The 23,118-nt window shown below is 41.2% G+C and overlaps 1 protein-coding gene across 5 annotated transcripts in view; it reads left to right on the top strand.

The window, feature by feature from the left end:
• The window catches only part of HMGA2 (high mobility group AT-hook 2), a 139,531-nt gene that overhangs the window by 69,208 nt on the left and 47,205 nt on the right, over nt 1-23,118 (top strand). The window contains exon 4 of one of the 5 annotated variants that reach the window (XM_032347141.1): nt 18,113-18,370. The exons of 2 other annotated variants lie outside the window; for them this stretch is intronic. In XM_032347141.1, the coding sequence (XP_032203032.1) occupies nt 18,113-18,124 (12 nt within the window). In that variant the 3' untranslated portion in view covers nt 18,125-18,370. Of the gene's footprint in view, nt 1-11,707; nt 12,749-15,069; nt 15,100-18,112; nt 18,371-23,118 lie in introns of those variants that run through there. 2 more of the 5 variants (XM_032347140.1, XM_032347137.1) reach the window with 2 other exon arrangements.

Below are 23,118 nucleotides of genomic sequence, written 5' to 3'. Positions count from 1 at the left end.
AAAATCGGGCTGTCAGAGTTCTCTTCGGTGACAGAACACGAGTGTTTGAGGAAGAGAAACGAACGTGGCAAACTAGCAAACATGCCAGTTGCGTTATCTACCTCATTCTAGGGGTCCCAGAAAATTCAGGAAAGCATTCGTATCTTAAATGGAAATCTTCCTTGGGAACAAGTAGACGTGTAGGCATGCTAATAGAGATATGTTACTTATTTTCAGGGCGTCTTCTTATGGTCCATCTTTGGAAGGTGGGGGGCAGGGAAAAGGACAAAAGCGGATTGGTTTTTGAGGAAAAATGCAGATCAGTGTTTTTAAATTCAAAAGGGATGTTAGGGAGAGCAATGGGGAGGGTGAGGAAGGATGTCATCCATTTCTCTTATAGAAGAAAGATAAATGAGTGGTCCGTAGGAAAGGGTAACACAATGGCTTGTTTCCACAAGCCACCGATGTCAATTCTTCGTCGGAATTCTGGTGTGACGTGGTTCCGTGGGGACACTTCAGTGTGAGCTTCGGGCCCTGTGGGTAACACGTGATACCATGCTCTTTTCCAGCTAAGATGTGCATAATAGCCGCCAGAGATCCCCATGTCAGTACGTTTTTAAATACACATGCCCTGGAGGTCAGGCAGGGAGAAAGTTGGACGGCCAGCACAACTAGGGTAGAAAATCTTCTCTTCAGTCCAACAGTGTTTTATTAATTTTCTTTCAGGTTTCGTGTGTTTTTTTTGTTTGTTTGTTTTTGTTTTTGGGGTGGGTTTTTTTTTTTTTTTTTTTTTTTGTTTTGGGGGTTTTTTTGATTAACGCTATTTGTTATAACTGGTTCAGTACACTCCATTGTAAATCATGAACCAGTGCTCAGATCTTTTCAATGACTTTTGCACCTCTTGCAAAGTGAAACTTCCCGGTCCCAGCGGAAACCTGCAGCCACTGGTGTTTCCTGCAGAGCCTTGTTCCATCGGCCCCCAAAACCTGCTAACTAGGCATCATTTTTTTTTTCCCATTAAGAAAGCTTCATGAGTTTTTAAACATCTATGTTCCTTAATATTCTGATGTTTCACACATAGTTATTGAATATATTCGACATCCTTTAAGGGCTTCAGTTTCATTTTTATCTCCAGTGGTCCCAGTGATGGCCATGTAGGTTGAACACAGCTACATCGAGGACTTGATTCCCACTTTCTTTAGTCCCCTGGCAACCCTCAGAGGGTCATGCTACAATTATTCCCATCTTACAGGCGAGGAAGCTGGGACTGGGGGAGGTTATGGTATTAGACGGTAATGGAGCTGGATTCCAACCACATCCTACAAACTGGAATGGCTGTGTTTTTCCTGTTGTACCCCTTGTCCAACTGTAACCAATGCTTCCAAACAGATGAAAATGTAAAGGTTTAGTCAAATATTCAAATGTTTCCAAATATCCTTATACTTCGTAGCTTGTAGTTTATGACATGTTTGGGAGCATGTCCTTTCCAGTGTTGATTAATTCTCTATAGTACCTATATTTAACTCCCCCCACACCCCAAGAGTGGCTTCAGATCCTACATTCTCCTGCTTCAGAACTCACTCCACTACTTCACTGGCTTTCTTCCTCATGAGCACAGGACATAAGCACTTTCAAATCTGCCTTGGGATAACCGTAAGATATTTTCTGAACTGCAGAAAGTTTGAGTACAGGAAGATGGGGATGGGTGTTGAGTCAAGTTTATCTTTGGGTGAGAAAAATTCTGTCCTAGGGAATTTAATGGAAACGTTCTGGCCAAAGCCTACTGCTCTAGAATATTCTCTACATTCTAGATATTTGACCATGGTCTGTACCCTTTCATTTTTACATGTTAAGGAAGAAAGTGATTATTTTCCAGATTGCATTATTTTTATGCTGAGATTTGGAGACCTTTGATCTTTGGATAATTTTCCTTTTAATTTACGAATATCTGACTCCATTTTAGGAATATGGGTATTTCTAGTTTTGTCATCAATGGCACTATCACATTTTCTCTGTCAACACTTTTGCCACCTATGTGACTAGTATCTTGAAACTTGGGTTTTTCTACTTCCCATGAAGTCAGACGCTGAGGCAGCTGTGCGGGGACTTCAACAAAATAATAAATAAATAATAAAACCCAACAAGGGGAGAAAATTTTTGTCTCAGCCATCTGAATATTTTGTCTTCCGAAACCCTGATGTATAGCATAATTACTTCATTATTTTAGACTATTTGGTATATGCAGTTTAGGTTATTTTGCTAATTACTAGTAGCAAATAAGGTCACGTGTGCTGTGTTGACCATGAAAACAATTTGTCTGAATTGCAATCCTTCCCCTTGGAGCATTTCAGTCATTGCTTTCTCTCAGAGGGAAAGGACAGTAATGATCAGTTTCTACATCCTTTAGTACAGGCCCACTGCACTCTAAATTTGTGTATGATGAGCCTTTGTTACAAAAGTACTAGATCTTATGTTATTAAATAGCTTAACATTTCCCACACTACTATTCCGAGAACTCATTTTGTTCTCACTCCCCCGAGTATGGTCAGGCTCTTCTCCCCAGGATTCCTTTCCAGGGTGTTATCAAACTATGTAGAATCTGTTGCTAGTTCAGAGCACAGCTGAGTGCCAGGGCTCAGAGCATATCAGACTGAAATCTTGTGCACGATTCGGGTAGGAATCAGACAAATGGCATTAACTTTTCCTCTTAGTACCCAAAGCAGCCTGGCATTAGCCACTGGTCAAGGACCAACTGTGTCAAAGGAAACTGACCAATTCAGTGAACTGTAATAAATGCCCAGAGCGGGGTACTCAGACACCACAGTAACAATTTTATAGCTTCCTGTTCTCGAAAAGGCAACTGAATAAAATTAGCCCAATTTGTGCAACAGAAGCTCTAGTTGTTTCTAAAGACTCACTTAATTCACCTGTTTACGGATAAAGCTAGATAGACCCAAGGATTATTAAGGGAGATTTTGGGGTGTATAGGAGCCAACTTGGAGCAGATTATTAAATTTTCAGAAATTTCAGAAAGTTTTGTTAAATAGAGCAGTTATTAAAAATCAAAGTGTATAAACTTAAATTATGTAAAAAAAAAAAAAAGGTAACACACAAAACTCATAATTTCCAAATTATTTTACTGAACTTTACTACTATTGATGCCTTTGAGGTTATATGTGCTTCCTGGATCTGTATGGAGAAAATAATACATGATGTGTGCCACTGTGTGTCTCTTTCCAACTTTGTGTTCAATGATGACACATGGGTAGCCTGAGATCTACCATGGTTGGGAGCATTTATGTCACAGAACTTAGCAAATGCTGCTAATAAGGCTTGACATATTGTTTCGGTGGTTTTTCAGACTTAAAAAAGTTATCAAAAACATTTTAATAATGCAGGTTAAACTTAAGAAAGTTGTGTCCATAGCCTTCACATTGTGAATAAAACACAAAAAATTTGAGCAAATATTCCTTGAGTATTCAAAAACTTTTATCCAATTCGGCAAAGAAGTCACTTCTATTATTGATGAATGAGTGAAGTTCCAACTAGTTTCACTTTGGTTTTACTTATTAATGTAAACAAAAATATCAGCCCATGTTTATGTTGGCATTGTACTGATTTGTTAATTACATGGACATTTCTTTGCTGAATGGAAAAGGAATCAAATATTCATTTATTGTCTGATTTTATGACACTATATTTGATGATAGAATTATAAAAACTGATAGTAAATTTTGCAAGAAACAGCATTTCAAACTGAAGTCATAGATGTTTGGAATACACAAATAGAGTAGTGTATCTTTTGTTATTATTTGAGATTGTTCAATATACATTTTTTATGTTACAAAACTTACAATAAACTTGTGAAAGTATATACAGGCACACTTTTTTCCCCTCCTCCTGGAGAGCCAGGTGTTAATCATTTACCAGATAACAAAGACAATGGAAGCTTTATGACCGAATTCACAAATTCTCCACCAATTCCTGTTGAGTTTTATTTTTAGGTCCTTGTTATTCCAAGGACACCAGCACAACTTTTCAAACAGAATGAAGAGTCACACACACACACACACACACACACGCACACACACGCACACATACACATGCCTAAGAAAGAAAAGCCACCACTACTAACCTACTTTGTCTTTGAAAATCTAATTAAAGTACTTATATCTGAAATCCACAAAAGTAGATCAGAAAACAGCCTTTTATGTTAGGCACACAGAATTGTGCTTCGAGTATAATAAAAATTGGTGGCATTGATTTTTATTTTTATCTTAATTTATTTTTTGAGAACCAGCCGTGTGCCAGTCTTTGTCTGTGGCTCCACACAGAGATAAGACTGGGTTCCAATTTTTCAAGTCAAGTTCAAATGTTTGTTCACAATACAGATCATCCCATGATTTTTTTTTTTTTTTTTTGCATTTCAAATAAATTGTAAAAACAAAGGGTCAATCTCAGTTTCTTAAGGAAAATTGTTAATGAATTAGCTAAGGCCGATGGTAGTCTGTTTACCATGGAATGGAAACCAACAATATCAATCATCTGTTACATGCCACATTCTGTACCAGGCACATTCCTCAAAACTGATCTCTTAAAGAAGCTTGAGTTAGGTTCTAATATCTCCATTTTATACAAAAATGAGACATTTTACTTAACATTAAAGGTGATACTGTTAATAAATGATGAAGATAGGATTTGAGTTCAGCGCCTTCTGATTCAAAAATTCTGTCTTTCCTAAAAAGATTTTTCACCCCAAGAGACTCTAAAAAAAAAAAATCCCCCACATTTATATTCTTTTGTATATCATGGCTGATCACACACGTAGCCTGGGGAAATGCTTTTCTGCAAGTGCAAGAACAAAATTCAGTGACTTCTGGATGCCCAGACCTGTTTTCAGTAGTAGGTGGCATGGTAGGAGAAGATAGCCTCACAAATGAGGGAACAAGACGGAGCACTGGGTGTCCTGGTGTGTTTTACATTCAGAGGAAAGTTGGAGAACCGTGTTCTGGTCTCATTGGTCATCTCGGGTACAACCAAGATTTTGACCTGCTGAAGCCACAGAATTGAATTATTAAACGCACAGTGTGGCCTAATGGAATTCTGACTTCCTTACTGCTGTCCTACGGAAAATGGCAATGTGCTACTTACCAGTATTAACCCCAAATTTTATATCTCAATCGTATGGACTGAGATGGTCATATTAACCAGGTAGTATATGATTAGAGAGGAAAGAAAGCAAGCCGAAGTGTGATATACCAGAAGGAAGAGAGAATACATTGTTCATAAATATAAATATTAGCCTAAGGATATATGTGTATTTAAAAGGGGAAAAAGGGGCCCCTGGGTGGCTCAGATGGTTAAGCGTCTGCCTTGAACTCAGGTCATGATCTCACGGTCCGGAGATCGACCTCTGCATCAGGCTCTCTGCTCAGTGGGAAGCCTGCTTCTCCGTCTCCCACTCCCTCTGCTTGTGTTCCTTCTCTCGCTGTGTGTCTCTCGGTCAAATAAATAAAAATAAAACCTTAAAAAAAAAAAATTAAAGGGGGAAAAAAAGAACCAAGACCTGAAGTATCACGGGAAATAACACCTCTGTTTAGTTGCTTTATATGTTTTTGTATATTGATTTGAGACTTAATTGTTTATATGTTTTCTGTAAAAGACACAGTTTAGAACTTGTGGCTTTGCTGGTGAAAAAGCCTGAAACTTGGGACACTTCACTGAAGTAGTGCCCCCCAAAACCTGTAAAGTTTAATATATACAGGGTCAACTCACACTGGGAATGAAGAGAAGGGTGGGTTTTTCTTTTTCTTTTTTCTTTTTTTATTAATTGCTTTATTTTAAGTCAACAGTTTGAAGCAATATAAATTGCTATTTATTGAGGAAATTTTGGAGAAATGCCGAAGCACACAGTAAAATCTGAGGAGAGAAAAATACCTTCTGGGGAAATACCTTCTGGAGAAAGCTGGATAAACTGTGGTCCCAGGAGCAGGCCAAGCAGGCTGAGACATTGTCTGGGGGAGGCAGAACAATGGTCCCTGACTAGAGGAGCCACTGTAAAAGGGATCGAATGCAAAAGGTTCGAGGTGTCACAGCGAGTATTTATTTAGGTCAAATGTTAGCAAAATGTTTCTGACAGCCCTGTCAAACACTGCATCACTGGGCCTGGAGAAGCTGTTTGCCTTCCAAGGGCAGTGTTCCTTCATCTTGAAAATGAATATGGATTAAATCACAGGAATATCTGCCCCCTTCGCTAGGTCGTGTCTTCTGGCTTCTTGGCGGGTGAGATACGGGGCTTCTGTGGATAATTAGCAGATAACAGATAATGTTCATTTTTGTTGCTGGAATGGAACAAAACTCAACACTGACCCGTTTACCTCCGGAGTAGCTGCCTAGAGCTGCTTGATTTCCTCGTGGAAACGGAACGGAAACGTTTCATTTGGGGGAGGCAGGGGTTATAGTTGCCGGTAATAGTAAATGACCAAGCCAAACGCATCACAAAGCGACTATCATGAATGGTAATTATAATTCATTTAATTTGTGGAGTAATTGGCAAAGCACCACTTCACGTGACAGATGAATCATGAGCTTTTGTCTTCCAGAGGACCCCAAGCTAGGGAGGTTTGGGAGATTTTTTCCAAGGTCGTAGAACTCATGGGTTGAGAGGCTGGGCCTGGAGTCCGGATTTACAGCTTCCGCCCAATGCTGCCTTTTGGCTCAAGCAGTCGGCTGAATGATCAAAGCCTTGCCGTCACTGGATCTGCTTCTAGATTATAAACTCCTGTAACAATTGCAAGTTGCACAGCAGTTAATTTGAAATAACTTCTGGTATCAGGCATTGTACAATTATCAGTTAATCTCTTTCAACATATGATTGTGGCATATCCTGTTTTTCTTACAGTGGAAAGCGTCCAGAATCAAGATAACAGCACTAGGCACTCCTATCCCCCAATCCCCTAGTTCTTGAACCAGTTTTTTAGTGCCGATTTTAACAGGTGAAATATTGCGGTTTTACAGATAAAGAAAGCAAGGTGCACCCAGCATGGTTCTGATCCACCCATTCGGTTGGTCTGATGAGTCTGAATGATGGCATTAATAGATTCAAACAATCATTTTGATATTTGGATTAAATCGCCTTCTAATTTGAAGCTACCTTTTAAGCTTTCCGTGTATGTACAACGCTATAGCCAGATTAGCTTTCGTTCAGGTGGCTTGTGGAGTGAAATGGCGTTTAAAAAAAATAACTTGCAGATGCATAGAAATCATTTATATCCGACTCTGAAATGAATGTCTTAATATCTTTCTCTTATAGGTTGGGCTTTCTGATTTTAGGGGATGTAGGTCATAGTAAATTGACTTTATACTCAAATACATACAGACGTATATGAAAAGGTAATAAGGAGAAATACGAAAATGGATATTTATTGTATATAGTTAGTGATATTGATATATTCCATTAAACCAAATGAAATTACTCTCTTTGTAAGACAAACACGATTGAATATTGTTTGTTTCAGAGGCTTCAACCTACCTGATTTTGTTTAAATCTTTATCAAACTTTCTTAGTGACATTCCACTATATTTTAAAACTGGTTGATCTTCCAGGAAAAAAAAGAGAGAGAGAGAAATCTTTCCACTATTCTGTTCCTTTGTTCATTATTACAGCTTTCCAGGTTGAGGAATAGAAAGAAGAATCAACAAAAAGTTAAATAAGATACTTCATGTCAAAACCTGTCCCATGTGTGGACATTCGCCCGTATCATACAGGCACATAAGCACTTGACCACACTTATTCTGAGACTAGCACACGAGAGTGTGCCTGTAAATTCTTGTCTCTGTTTTGCATACTATTTGTTGCAATACCTTTCTTCTTACATAAAGCATATTTTCCTTTAAAAATCCACTTTCTTTAATGACATATATTCTTTTTTCAGATTATTAAAGTAATATACTCTTCTTTAAAAATTTTGAATAATTCATAAAAGTACAAGAAATAAAACAAAACTGTTCCCTTAGTCCTACTATCCAGAGAAGTCTGCATTAGTATTTTGGTATAATTCTTATACAAAGTGAAGAATTTTTTTTTTAAATAAGTGTAATATAGAGCCTATCTTATTTAGAAAATCTGGATTATACTTTACATATAATTTGTATTTGGCTCTTTACACTTTATAATATACTGTGAGCATTTCCCACACCATTAAGTATTCTTCTAAGTAACCAGAATACATCAGCAATAGCTCACTTAAAACAGTGAACTGAGCTGCATTAAAAGCCAGCCAGAGCCTTACCGAAGAGCTGATGCTATGAATACCAATCATAGCTTAGTTGCTGTTCCATATGTTAATTTAATTTGACAGAGTAAGAGTCTTTGAAGTCCTAATTCTCTTTTGCATCCAATAAACCAGTTTTTATAGTGCCTGAACTTTTAGACATCAGCCTGCAGCTAAACTCATGTCGGGAAGTTGCCACGAGGTCGCATGTAACAATGGCCAGAGGGGAGTTCCTCTGGAAGTCTTGTCAGAGAGGCGAGGGGGACTGTGAGGGGTCACTGGGGGCGGGGGAGGGGTTTGGGGAGGGGGTGGTCAGTGTCTCTGGTGATAGCGTCTTACAGGCCTGTGGATTTGTTGCCATTTCACAGGAGCCCTCGAACCGAACCGTTGTTTGCAGTAGCCCAGCAAGATTCGTTAATAGGCATTTGCATACATTTTAGAGTTTATTAGCGGGCTCTGTGGCTTTGGAAGGGAAAAGCTAAGCAGAATTCTCAGTGGCATGTGGTTTTTTGCACTCTCTATCGTCTTGCCCACCACCACCACTTAGAATTTGGACCGTGAGTCCGTTCAGCTCACAGACGCTGTTCAGGGACATCGTTAGGGGTGGTGGGGGAAGAAAAGGACATCGGAGATCAAGACAGAAGAGGTTAAAAATAACAAATCGTGATGAATGTGAAGTTGTACCAGTGCAAGAATTTAGAGTTTTCTTTTCTTATTTTTTGATTGTAAGTTCTTGGAGGGCAGAAAACCATGCTTGTAAGGTATGACTAGTTTAGATACTGACTTTTGAGGTCTTAATAGTCATTCCATCTGCTCCGCATCAAAGGGAGTGTCATAATTGCTACAAACGTTAGGAATCAATGCCTTGTTAAACTGGGTTTCATTTACAATTATTGATCATCTACCATGTACCAGGACCAAAGCAAGGTTAGAGTCTGGCTCCAAGGCGAATGCGGCAGACCTTGTAGCAGAGGATGAATGGAAACCAAACACATGAGTGGTTAGCTTCAATAAAAAGGGACAAGGACTTTGGTGGAGTCCCATACCGGGAGTCCTAGGCCTCACGGCATTTGTCTGAAGTTAGGAGTTAATTCACGATTAAATGAGTGTGAGGGGGGAAATGATGGAGAAATTTCAGAAGGAGTCCATGCCCCTCTTTCGAAGCATCTGGAAGGTCTGTTCCTTGGGGAAGTGCTTTGTAAATGACAGTAATTCGGGGATAGGGAGCAGAAAGATGGAGTGGCCACTTAGGAGGTACACAAGCCAACATTTAGGAAATTGGTCATTAACGGGAAATTATTGGACCAGTGCTTAATTTTTCCAGTAAGGATGTTTCTAGGTAACAATCCTGTTGTGAGTGAGTGGTTCTGGGATGTGGTAGACATGGGATTAAGCAGCTTCCCTGGATAGTAATGATGTAATTGGGTTTCCAGCATAATTTCCAGTCCTTCTACTGCTCCTGGGTGGTATCAGCTACTCCTGTGATCTAAGTTCCATGTTAGCAGCCCATGTCAGCTTTGGCCGCCGCTTTCCAGTGTACAAATGGAACTTGACTGTCTCTTTCCACTAAATTATTCAGTTTTTATTCCTTTAAATAAAACTAATACCAGGGCGCCTAGGTGGCTCAGTGGGTTAAGCCTCTGCCTTCATCTCAGGTCATGGTCCCAGGGTCCTGGGATCGAGCCCCTCAGCAGGGAGCCTGCTTCCCCTCCTCTCTCTCTGCCTGCTTCTCTGCCTACTTGTGTTCTCTGTCAAATAAGCAAATAAAATATTTTTTTAATTAAAAAAAAAAAAAACTAATACCATACCTGCCTTTGTCACTTTGTGCTGATATAAAACTGTACTACGGACTGGGAAGCTTCTAAATAACAGAAAGTTGTTTCTCACAGTTTTAGAGGCCAGGAGGTCCCAGATCGGGGAGGTGGTACAGTCTCGTGAGGTCCTTCTTCTGGCTTGCAGACGTCTTGTTGGGTCTTTCCATGGTGGAAAGGGAAAGCAAGCTCCCAGGAGCCTCTTCTAGAAAGGCATCAATCCCATGACCCAATCAACCCCAGAGGTCCTGTCTCCTCATACCATCACTCTAGGGGCTGAGATTGCACCTGTGACTTTGGGGGAGACACATTCAGGCCAAAAGGGTACCTACAGAGTAGGAGTAAGCATTAGAGGAAATGAAATACCCTCCTTGTGGAGGAAAAAAAAAGCCAAATGAGACAATCAAATGCACCAAGAATTTGCCCGAGACTTGGGATTACCCATGGGATTACCCATGTCTGACTGAAACATCTGTTCCGTGGGCTTCCTCTTTGCCCTCAGGGAGCTATTGGCACTAACCATGAGCTGTTCCCCTCAGATCGGGGTATCTCACAGGCACATTGCGGTTCTTCTCTTCAGCGGGTCTCCTACTCTGTGCAGTTCCCTACTCGCCCATTCCGGCATCTTCTCTGTACTCTGCCTCATCTCAGTAACACCTTGTCCACTCATCTCTGTAGTTTCCCCTCTCCACATCATTTCTTCATTTCTTTTCTTCATCTTTCTCTGTATTCTTTCAGCTCTCCATAGTTATGTGTTCTCTCCGCTCAAGCCCAGCCGCAGTCTTCTAACCCAAAGACACTTGGAATTACGTGACCTGTGTTTGTCCCTGCCTTGAAGGGGCCTTTATCTTCAGCGGCTTACCCGGCATCTATCGGGTATTTAATAAACGCTCCTGTTTCTGAACGTCGTAATTCCAATAAGAAAGTTCATTCTGCTTTCCAAACAGTCAACTTACAAACAGACTTTTGGAACTCAACTCCAGGGTTGGTTGAGGACTTCCCGAAACGTGGTCAAAAAAACAGCAAAAGGCTTTTTGTCGCAGAACTGTAATCTTGATGTACTTTGGCCCCACCTGAATTCCACTGTAATTGCTTTTACAATATATATCCTGCCATCTACTTTAAAAGGTTTCATTCTGAACGCATCTGCTGGCAGAGGATGGGTTTGCTTTCTTTTCTAGGAAACTGTAGCTTAGCAAACTATTAGACTGTCAGACTTTAATTTTTCTGACTTCCACACTGTTGATTAATTTTTTTAAAAAGCCAAAGAAATAGATTGGCTTTGTTTGTGCATTTTACTCAATGATTATAGGTTAGCAATTTAATAATTTTAATAGCAGATAGCACATCTAAATCTCTTCTACCATTTGTCTGCATGTCACCCCCATACCTGGGAGCCACAGTGCTTTCAAAAGAGCACATCAAAGTAATTGTTTTGCCTGGCGCCAGTACACATTTCTGCTGGGACCTGTCCCATTTAATATAAATTATATTACCTGTGGAATTTAAGAGGATGTAAGGTGTAGCGTGCCCTGCAGGCAGGAAATTTAAACTACAGATTGCCTTTTTTTTCCTTTTAACTCTGGTTTGTTCCTGTAATACGGGATATTTAGCATCCCTAACTTCCGTTTAATCTTTTTGCAGGCGTATTTTGAATTTGCATTCTTATGGAAGACAAATTGGAAAGTCCTCTTATTCTCTGAGTCTCGCTTGACAATGAAAGATCTCTAAAGCTAGTGGTATGAAAGCAGCACCTAACTATGGGAAGGGGGGAAAGAGATGCTATTTGAATAGGTCTACTTAGAAACAGACCAAAAAACAAACAAACAGAATGATGAAAATAACCAAGTCATTATGCTTCAATCCTGATGTCATGCCTCTGTTTTGCCTATATAGAAACGAATGCAGAAGTCAGGCATCCACAGGCAGGGCCTTGGAGACATAAACTGCATAGTCAGAAATCCACTGGACCCAATTTTATATTCTGCTTAATGGAGGAAGATAGTAGACTTTCAACAGGAAGGAGAAACCCGTGCCTACCCAGCTATTTGAATGAAGAGGTCCTCCTTCCGCATACTGGCGTACCTTCAGTGGCTTGGGTCACCAATACACTAATGCCCTGTGCACACCCCCAGGGGCCCAGGTGGTGCTCAGACATGAGATGGCAGCACACGTATCATCTCGGGTGTCAAATGTCACCAGGACCCTCCCCCCTCTCCCCCACCACCGAAGACAAAGGTAGACAAAAGTTAATCGTACAAAGGAAGAAATATTGAAAAGAGCCAGAGAGGAAGGAAGGAGAGAGACAGAGACAAACAGAGGGAAGAAAAGAGGGAAGGGGACCAAAGAGCTAAGACCAGAGCAATCTAAGTCTGCTTCTCTCCAGCTCCCTTCTTCATGCTCCGGATCATTCTTACATCCAGCCCTTCCCAGGCCACAGCCTAGCCTTGAACACTTACCCCGTGGGACACCACAGCGGACAGAAGGCTCCTTTCCTGTTTCCAGCTGGAAAAAGGGGCCTCCACGCGATCTCTTAACTGAGTCATTGTCTTAACCATTCTCATGATACAGGTCCTCATCACCAGGAATGAATACTTTCTCCAAGTCTTTTTATTCTTTTGTCCAATAATCCAAGTAGTGTCTGGAAGACAGATACTATAGCCGTGAACAGTAGTGACCACTTGATCAAACACTGTCTTAAATCTTTATCTCTTGCTTAAAAGCCTTGACATCTTACTCAATCCTCACTTCTATAAAAGTGGTATTATCGTTTCAATTTCAGAAATCATTGAGCAAGATGTCCTATAGCTTTAGCCACAAGTATAAACACACGGCGTTGGTAATGCTCCGGAAGACCTTGCTGCTTTCTCTTTGCTTCTGTGTGTGTGTTTCTGTTTGCCCCCCACCCCCACCCCACTCCCCTCACCGTGGTTTCTGATTTATCGTGGATATCTTCAGATGGGAACTTTGGATACAGGATCCAGGCCACCTTCCCTAGTTTTCTCCTTATTTCCCCCCCCACTTTTAAAAATAGCTCCTTATTCATTCTCAGAGCACTGTCCAACTTAAACTGAAATGCACACCTTCTTGGTTTTCCTTTGGTTTCTTCTGTGCTTCCTTTATCGTACAAAAGGCTAATTAAGTACCTTTTGCTTGAGGGTGAACTGAATTCAAACCCCGAAATTCAACTCTTAAGTTTTTTGTTTTTTTTTTTAAGATTTTATTTATTTATTTGACAGACAGAGATCACATGTAGGCAGAGAGGCAGGCAGAGAGGAGGAAGCAGGCTCCCCACTGAGCAGAGAGCCCGATGTTGGGCTTGATCCCAGGACCCTAGGATCATGACCTGAGCTGAAGGCAGAGGCTCTAACCCACTGAGCCACCCAGGCGCCCCATCAACTCTTAAGTTTTTGACGATATAGACTAAGTCATAGCAATGAGAAGTCACCAAATGTCAGGAAAAAGACCTGGTTTTTAACCTTCCCCTGATCTCCCCCCCTCCCCGCCCCCACTGCCGAAGCTTGTTCCTTTCAGAGTCGAGCTCCACAGACCCTGCCACACTGATCAAGATCCTTGTGAATAACAGCATGAAGCAATGAGGCTTGAGAAGAAGGATGGACATTTTCTAGTGCTAAAAATTAATGTGGATCTAGTAGAAACTCAACTCTTTATTTCAAAACAAGACTTAATATGTATAATCATTTGGAATACTCTGATAACTTCTACTAGCAAGCTTAAGACACAACCAAGTTTAGAAGTTTCCGCTGGGCTCAAGTGTTGGGTCTGCAAAAGAAGTGGGTTTTTATTAGAAAAACAAATATTCTAAGGTTGGCATAGCAGACACTCTGTCTCTCTTTAAAGTTAGTTTTAGGGAACCTGGGTAGCTTAGTCGGTTAAGCGTCCAACTCTTGATTTAGGCTCAAGTAGTGATCTCAGGATTGTGAGATCGAGCCCCAAGTTGGGCTCCATGTGGATGTGGAGCCAGCTTAAGTTTCTCTCTCTCTCCCTTTCCCTCTGTGCTCTGCACCCCCACTCTCTCTCCCTCTCTAAAATGATAATAAGAATAAGAATAATAGTTATAGATAAAAGAATAGCTTAACAGTGGAGCTGAGGTGGTTATTGGGAAGATGAGCCTTCTGAAAACCTTAACATGTTTTCAGCCTTCACCAGAAGCAGGTGACAAGATAGGGTCCACATCCTCTGCCCAAGACAGCAGCCTCCCTGCTGGCGCATTGCTAGGCAGAGCTCCAGGAAAAGCTGTGTGGTGACAGAGAGATTAGGAGGCGGGTAGCAGGGCTGGATCACATACTGGAAGTTGTCTATTTCTCCTATGGCCTTAGCATGGTCGATTCTACTAATAGAGCTCATCCCTAAAGCCAAGACTCCTAATGAGCACTTGGGCATTTAAATTTCCCTCATATCAAACCATTTCAATTCCATTTCTTTATTTCATGGGTTTCCTCACCCTGTAGCCCTCCCCCATCCCTTAGAGTTTAGGGAATCTGTGTGGACGGAATACCATACCACAGCGAAGGTTCGGTATTGATGAATAGCCGAGATTTGGGATTCAGCATATTTATTTATACATTTAACAACGATTTTGTGCTTGAAATTGTTTTACAAGCACGGACCGCCAGGAAGGAGACTATTATGATGGCATTTTCTATACTAAATTCTGCACTCTGTGGATCTGGCCATATCTCTATGTATAGATAATATACTACATGGAACACTCTCGAGTTAGACACTGTAGATTCCTTAATATTTATTATCTGTAACTATACTTTCTTCCCGTTAGTTTTTCTGTTTACGTTCTCCATCCAAGTCCCAAACACTCAATAGTTGCGATCCTTACCACATTTTCCAGAAGGATTCTTAAGGTAAACGAGAAGTGTTTTTAAAATTTCTTTAAATTTCTGTCTATTATTTTAGGAAGCAAAGCAATTAAAACCTTTTAAAACATTAAAGTGAGTTTGATGTGTGTTTTATATCTTGTTTCTCCATAGGTTACAGTACTTTAAAATTTTCAGTACTGTAATAATAATAATGGATGAAAACTTGTGACCTTACCTGTTTCAAATTTGGGGAAAAAAAAGAAAGAAAGAATAAACAAATGAAAGAAAGCATGTTTTCTGGGCACAGTCTTCATAGTGGGCTTCAGCAACATAAAGAGCAAAAGCTTTTAGACATCGCTTCCCACATCTAGAGCTGTTGTGAAACTAATCTCGTAACAGGTCTGTAGAGGGCCATGGGTGTCTGCGTAAGTCCTTTTCATTGTTCTATTACTCTCAATATCACTTTTCCTTTGCAGTTCTTCTTCTGCCCTTTTAAGCAGTCTCTAGAGTTTACGAATTAAGTGAAGGGAACAACGCGGAGTGGTATGGTTGACAGTCAACCTTCCGTATGTGTTTGGAAATGCAGGTTAAGTTTCTGGAAAGAATCCTGGACTTGGGATCCATTCAAGGACTTAATGTCAAGGCTTAACTATGTCAGTTACTAACTAGGGAAGTCCTTTAGGCTCTCTGGGCCACAGTTTTATGTAACTCTGAAATGTAAATTGTCACGGGATAATTATGCCTAATGTATAGGGGAAGGTGAGAATGAAACGGGGCATGGTATTTTTAAAACTGACATCACTATGAAATCTATAGAGAAAGAAAGTTAGAGAATAAGCTGCTTTGAGGATTGCCAAATCCCCAGAAGTGGTCATTTAGTACTTACATATTCCTGCTCTGGGGCAGGCCGACACTTAAATTCTTCCTTTCAGATTACAACCTACATTGCTTGAAAAATACCCTCAGAGAAAGAAATGTTGTAGGTCTTTGCTTCACGAAGAGAGTCACACGAGACGTGACAAAACCAAAAATGTCTGCATTATATATAATCCTGATTCTCTGGTTTTTTTATTTATTTCCCCATCTGACATTTCTTCTATTTTTCCATTCCTTCTGCCATTTTGTGCTGTTTTGTCCCCTGCCATTCTGGGGCAGTTTTCCTTCACTTCTTTCTCTCTAGTGAACTCCTTCAACTATTTCCTCCATTTGAAACAAATTCCACCTTTCATGTCGTCCTCGGGGTTAGTTGTCTTGACTTCTGCACAGGAAGACGATTCCACAGTGGTGCTTAGCCTCAACTCCCCTCCACACAACCCTTCTGGTAAGGAAGCTTTCCTTCATGTTGCACTTGAAGTCCATTTCCTATTCTTATGTCTTCAGAACAAGTTTGAAAACAGCTGGTTACCATCCTTTAGCCCTGTCCTTTCTAGACGTTACTTCAAAAACGTTATATCACTTTTCAGTCTTTTTTGTCAAGCATGAGTTATAGAACTTCCTTTAACTTTTACTCCTCAGGCGTACTGTTCAGCCTTTTAATAAGCTGCATGGTGTAATTGAAAGAATATGGGCTTTGTAGTCAGACCTGGGTTGACATCTGGGCCAGTGTGACTCACTAGCTGTTTGACCCCAGTCACAGCACCTGACTTCTGTGAACTACAGTTTCCTCATCTGTCAGGTGGGGTTAATGGGACCCATCTCACAGGCTCCTTGCCAGAATTGATGACGCTTGTAACGTTCTCGGTATATAATCAGTGCTCTGATGAATGTCAGCTCCCTCCCCCTCTCCCTCTCTTGGTGCTTCTCTCCTACATCAGGTCATTTCCTTCTAGTTATGGAGCATACGACAGAGCACAGTGTTAAGAATTTGAAATAACTCTGCTTACCCTTTCCTCAAGAGCACGCTCTCCTCCTCCCCCTATCATGCTGTTCCATCACTAGAGCCCTCTGAGGCAGTCATGCCATTGCCATGTGCTACCTCCAAGAACCAGCTCTAAGAAGAAAACATCATGGGGAAACAATCTCAAAAGGAATCACTTACTTGACATTGGAGGAGTCCAGGATAGCTCTTGACCTCATTTTCACCCTGAAGAATTTCTCCGGTTACTTCTGCGCGGCTCACCCGTGGCTCTCTCCAGCAGGAGGACATGTCGGATGTCCTTCAGATCACTTTAACATACCAAGTTACTCATTCGTAGGTTCTAGGTGGACCCCGGGATGCAATTTTACTGCAGCTCCATGAAGCACCTTGTGGAAATGAGAGAATGGCACCTCCTCTCAGCTGGCACAGTGCCATGTCTGGCAGGACAGCTGGGGGAGAAGGGGGTTTGCTGGATGGACTTCAGGCACCCTTGCACGGATTAACCTTTTTGTAGAAACCCTGATGTTGGCTCTGGCATCGTTTAATTTCACAAAACAGATGTTCATAAGATACTTCACCTCCATTGTCTCTTTGGTATCATCCAGTAGGACACGTCCCTTAGTCCACTGGCCTTTTCCTTTAGCTACCTCTGTTAGACCTCTACAGTCTGTAAATGACGTGTTTTTCCCTGATTCACATTTATTCTCATTATTTCTATTGGTCCTCGCAGTTTCCTTACATGCACTTTGGAATATCTGCCTTGACTTCCATTTTTTGGTTGGTGGGGGGAGGTACTCTCTATGTTTAAACTGTGCAATTTGGGATTAAGCCCAGCTGAGTTTCCTGAAAACTCCAACATTCTATTAATAGATTCCTAATAGAAGCAAATTGGCAAAATCCATATAGATGATTTATTTCAGTGTTGCTTTCCCTCTTCCCTCTGGAGACGACTTTAGAGATGACTTTAATAAGCATCTAAATGGCCTACACTGAGGTAATGAGGGAGAAGGGGAGAGGGGTTGCTGAGAGACTTAGATAAGCCACCCACTGAGAACTTTCCCGAGAAGTGAAAGTCCCACGGTTCTAAGAGGAGTATGATGCTCTCTTCCTTAACAGGAAAGAAGAGCCTTTTATGCTAAGCTCACAACCGTGGACAAGCCCCACATAGAAAAATAAGGGAGTGCAGTGAACAGTGGAAGTTTTCCAAAGCTCAGCCAAGTGAATGCTGGAGACAGGGGAAGTGACAAGTTTCAGTCAGCTTGTTCTCCTATCCAGTCAACTGATAGTTATACTTAAATTCATCTCAAGGGGGTAGAAGAATAATGCAAAAAAACCATTTTTTTTTAATGTGAAAAGGGATACAAATGAAGAAATGAGAAACTCGAAGATAAACGAGAGGCAGAGTTTCCTGACAGCATGATGTACTGACTTCGGGTACGTCTTCTGATGTAGGCGCATGGAATGCCATTATTAAATCTGCCAGGTCTCCATTTAGTTCCATCCATTTCTAATGTGCCTGTTAGGCTATTGCCTCCCTGGGAGCATAACAATTAAACAACTATTGAGTTAAGTAAATAGAAAACCTAATAAATATTCATATAACTCCAGCTTGAAGCATTTCTTTTATGCTCTATAAATCACTAGAAAACATGTGACAGGAACCTTTCCTGATCTCTTTGAGCGTGTGCAGGATGCCCCGAGAAAGCTTTCCTGTTTATCACTTCTTTGAGTGTATTAATATGGATGTATATTTTTACTTGGAGACAGCTAATATCTGGAATAGTTCTTGGGCTGGGGAAATAGTAGTGAGAGGTTGGGTCTGAGGAAATCGTACAGCAGAAGCATGAGTAGGGCTTACGGAAGACTGGATGGGAGGGTGCAGGGTCAAGGGGACAGTGGTGGGAAGAGGAGGCTGGTGGAAGATGGACCAGAGAACTGGGGACACCCGCGTTTCTGCTGCTCATGGAGAGACAGCCAACATAGGCAGCTTTGGGAAGAGAGATAATAAAATCTGGTCTTGATATGTCTGTTTTAGATGGCAGTGAAATATCCACTTGACGTGTTTCGTAGACATTGAGAAACACGGGGCTGAAGCGAGGGTATAAAGTCCTGGCTGGAGATAGGGTTCTGGGGCACACGTGAATGTAGGTGCTAATTGAATCCAAGTGGGTGCACCAAGCGAGTGAGTAGAGAAGGAAGAGGAAAGCAAGGGGCCCCAAGCTGAGGCCAGGGGACACTAAGTGATAACAAACCAAGGGAAGAGAGAGAAGATAAAGATAAAGATAAAGCAGGCAGAGATATTTGAGAAGCCCTATAGCCTAAGTCACATGCCCCTGACGCCATGATGTTGGGGATCCCATCACAGTGTGAATGGCGGCCGGATCCCTGGAATGGGGAGCTGCTGAGAAGTTCAGCTTTTGCCCAGTATTTGATGGCTCTCGGAGAAGTGACAAACACAAACTAGGACTGCAGAGAGACAGGCAAAACCCGGGCAGACTCTCACTGGCTCCATGTTGTCCAACACAGAGCTTCGTAAGGTAACATTCGTTTCATGAATGAATGTGTGCATGAGTGAGGGAATGGATCAGTCCGATGAGCAGTTCTGGGTAATCGGGGGCTTTTTCCACGTGAGCGAGAGGATAACAGTATCGTAACTAGTAAGTGCAACTTAGTAATAGTACTGAGCAGGGTCTGTAAGTGTCACTTCACGGCTAACACATAGAACGGGCAGAAGGGAGAAAGGGAGTGAAGGGAAGAAATCACAGAGGGGACGGGTGGGAGAAATAGGAGTAGTGAGTGAAGAGGGCCAGGGGTCTCCTGGAGGGTGAAGTCAGAGACGTAAACAACCTAAATGTATGGGTTTGGGCTTTAATTTGTGTGGATCTCTAGCTGTTTTCCAAATGTTTATCTCGTCTCTCTGATAGAGACTTGAAGCTTCTTGGCAAAGACAAGAACCACTTTGGTGTGTCTCTTCAGTACCTAATACAGGTGTTTACTCTACACTTACTGACAGGTTGAAGGAAAGAAAGGCGAGTTTTCAGTCCTTTCTAAAAATACATAATTATCTAGAAATTTAGTCACAGAAAACATCCAGTTCTGATAAATCGAAGTAAAATAACCCCTTTTCCACTCAGAGGAGGCTTTTTAAACTTTGGTTTTCTAAATCATTTACCCAAAGCCCTACCCATAAGAGAGTGTCTGGATACATTGTGAAACGTCCTTCAGAGGCAGCAGTACAATTTAAGCAACGTGAAGAAATGTGCCTAGAAGATTTGAAATATGCTGCTTTCGCTTCCCTGACTCCATTTTCGTAAGAATACCTGAAAGTATTGGCAGATGAATTAAAGGCAGTGCCCATCTGGAGGGAAATCAGACATCCCTTTAGGTTTGTGATAGAAGGGCTTATTAAGAAAGGTCAAACTTGTGTAGTAATGTGGAATGTACACGTGGGAAAGCTAAGCAGGGCTGGTGAGAAAATGGGGTGGAGCAGTTAATTAACTTTGAACCTGGGAAATGCTTCAACACGCAGTCTGCGAGATTTCCCTCAAAGAATGCAGGACACCTGGAAAATGTCAAATGTTTTATTTTCAACCGATTTGTATGCAGTAATCATCTGAATAAGAAAAATGACTTTGAAAGCATCAGAAGTGTAATTTTCACCTTCTTCTAATTTAAAAACACCTGAGCACATTTTTTCCCAGGCTTTTAAGAAAAGAAATAAAATTCACCTTTGGGGGAAAGGGAAGATCAAGATGGCCGCCTTGACAAGTATCAGGAGGCTAGAGACTGAAAATAGTCCATGTCAAGTGTTTATAACTTTATAATGTTCTACCACATATGTTCCAAGAAGGGCAAGGAAGAGACTGTTGAAGAGGCAACAGTGTTATCCATTTTTATTAAATATATAAGAATTGTCGCATCCATTTCCCGTCAGCAATCCCTGTTTTTAGGAGTGAGGTCAGTGACCCTGTAAAGCAAGAGCTACCGGTGGGTTGACCATGACTTTCAAAGCACTTCTAGAGGTGAAAACGTGTTTCTGCAGTAGGGAAGGGGTACCATTCTGATAAAGCAGCAAGACGAGAAAGGGAATGGGGGCGTCTACACAGTCTTGTTTCATCTGATAGAACTTTCCCAACAGAAAATGGAACAATATCAGATAAGAACATTTATCAGACTCGCAGACGTCACCGGCACTTCTCCTTGGGAACATTATGCAGCATAACCTTGCTAAATCCCAAATGTTTAAGAGAGAGATATATAGACTGGCATCTTGGGAGGGATGATAACAAGTCTGCATCATTCACACTGATGTATACATTAGGCATTTGGGGGTGTTTCTTAAATGATACCTAAGACAGTCTCACTGAAGAAAACACAGCAGTTGCCTATGAGTTCCCAGGTCAAAAGAAAGCTAAAGTGAATTAGGCAAGATATCTCCTAAAATGATGAAGGTGGTAGTAAAAAAATAAATAAATAAAAATGTGTACTTTTCTTCTTCCACTTTTGTCTGACTTTCCTAAGAACGGGTGACAGTGAAGGAGCCTTAAGCATGATTGCAGAAGGCAGGTATCTAATCCTCTGTTAATTCCAGGCATTAGAAGCAAGAGTAAGTTTGCAACCTAGGTGAAGTTGTAATTAGTTAGCAAGGGCAGGTGTTTCCAGCTCAGATCTTTGCAGATGAAATAGAATCTAAGAAACAGAAACTAAGCATTGTTTCAAAGTCAAGTGCAACTATTCTGAAAGATTTATGTAAATCTTCTATTTTCCCATTTCGGGAACTGTAATAGAGCACAATGTGGAAAAGTGTAACATGTTTATGAGTTTATGACTTGCCATGAGATTGATGAGAATGAAAATGTCAGAGAGCCCATCAGCATCACTCAAAGACACGTCATGGAATCCAACAGGTGGTTAAATATGTATGTAAGTGACAAAATAGAACAAAAAATTTCAGCAGGTAGTGTTCACACCTGTTCTCTGTTTATTTGTGTCTTAATTGAATATTATCCTACTTTACCTCAATCCATAGAGGATTCAAGGCTGCTTAAAAAGAACACATTGGACCTCAGGCAACGTGAGTTTTTAGTGACCAAAGATGGACTCTGGGGTCCGTGACATTGAGAGGTTTGCCACTTTTTTCAGGCATGAGGTTGGATTCTTCCTCCTAGAAGATGAAGTTTGGGAGAAAATCGTTCACTTTGAGGATGAAGTGAGCCAACACATCACCGGTAGTCAGATCCTGATGAGACCTGTTTTTTTCCTAATTTGAGTTGACACGGCAACTTCCTCAAAGACACTGAACCATTTTGGGTTTTGGGGTTTTTGTGTGTGTGTGAAAACAGCCAAGTGAGAAATGAATCCTTGGTAAAAGTTGGAGAGGGAGCTATTCTTTGGTATGAGGATATGCACAGGAAACTCTTGCCTCTAGATAGCAATACAGTTTCAAGAGACCTCTCCAAATCTGAGCAAAATATTTCCTGGATTCCCAATTTAGAGACTGTGAGTTTGGGGGATTTATCAATTCCTGAAAAACAACAAGAGCCCACTTAAATATAATAGGAAATTACAGGGAGAGGGAGTGTGGAAAATTTGTTGAAAATGTGTATTTTAGATCCAGTTCTCCTACTGCTAACCACTTGGCCTTGGGAAAGATGTGACTCTTTCTTTGGTATCACAAAATTGGAAACCAGGTGCAACTGCTTTTCCCCACTAATTGGTGTGCCCCAAGGAAGGGTGACTTGTTCCTCTGTCTGATTTAATTGGTGAATAAGGTAAATCAGCCAAGTAAAAGAGAAGCAAAAATATCCCTATGGCTGTACTTCTAAGAAGGTTCCTGAAGGACTAAGAGCTCTGGGTCCTTTCCCACTCCCAAAGCAGAGCAGCTCTGTTTTTATCATTTATATAAGTTGATGTTCTGAAGATTATGATGTTCTGAAGATTATGAGCAGGCAAGGGGCGGTGGGGAGGAAAGGGAAGCAGGAGGATTCTTTGATGAAAGAACACTCTTACCTATATTACACACAACTCACTGTCAGTTCTCAGGCTTTTAAGGATTAAGCGGGTACAGTAGTGGGCTCCGCTTGCCAGATTTGGCACTGGACCAAACAGAATGTGTAGAGATGCTGAGGATCAAACTACTCCTATAGGTTCCAGTATCCAGCGAGAACCCAGGACGGTACGTTCAATGAAGCCGTTTTACGGCTTCAAATGGGAACCCTAGAGTTTGTGTGATGAGAGATGCCAAACTTTTACACTCCCAAGAAAGCTTTCCCCAACTTCTTACCCCAGCCTGTCTTGAGAAAGATACTACTTAACACTAACTTAAATACCTTTTGCTGTCATGGAGGTCTGTTTTGTCTTGG

The sequence above is a fragment of the Mustela erminea genome, chromosome 6 (assembly GCF_009829155.1).
Source record: "Mustela erminea isolate mMusErm1 chromosome 6, mMusErm1.Pri, whole genome shotgun sequence".
Lineage (NCBI taxonomy): Eukaryota > Metazoa > Chordata > Mammalia > Carnivora > Mustelidae > Mustela > Mustela erminea.
The sequence above is the reverse complement of the archived record's forward strand: the minus strand, read 5'-3'. Positions and strand labels throughout refer to the sequence as shown.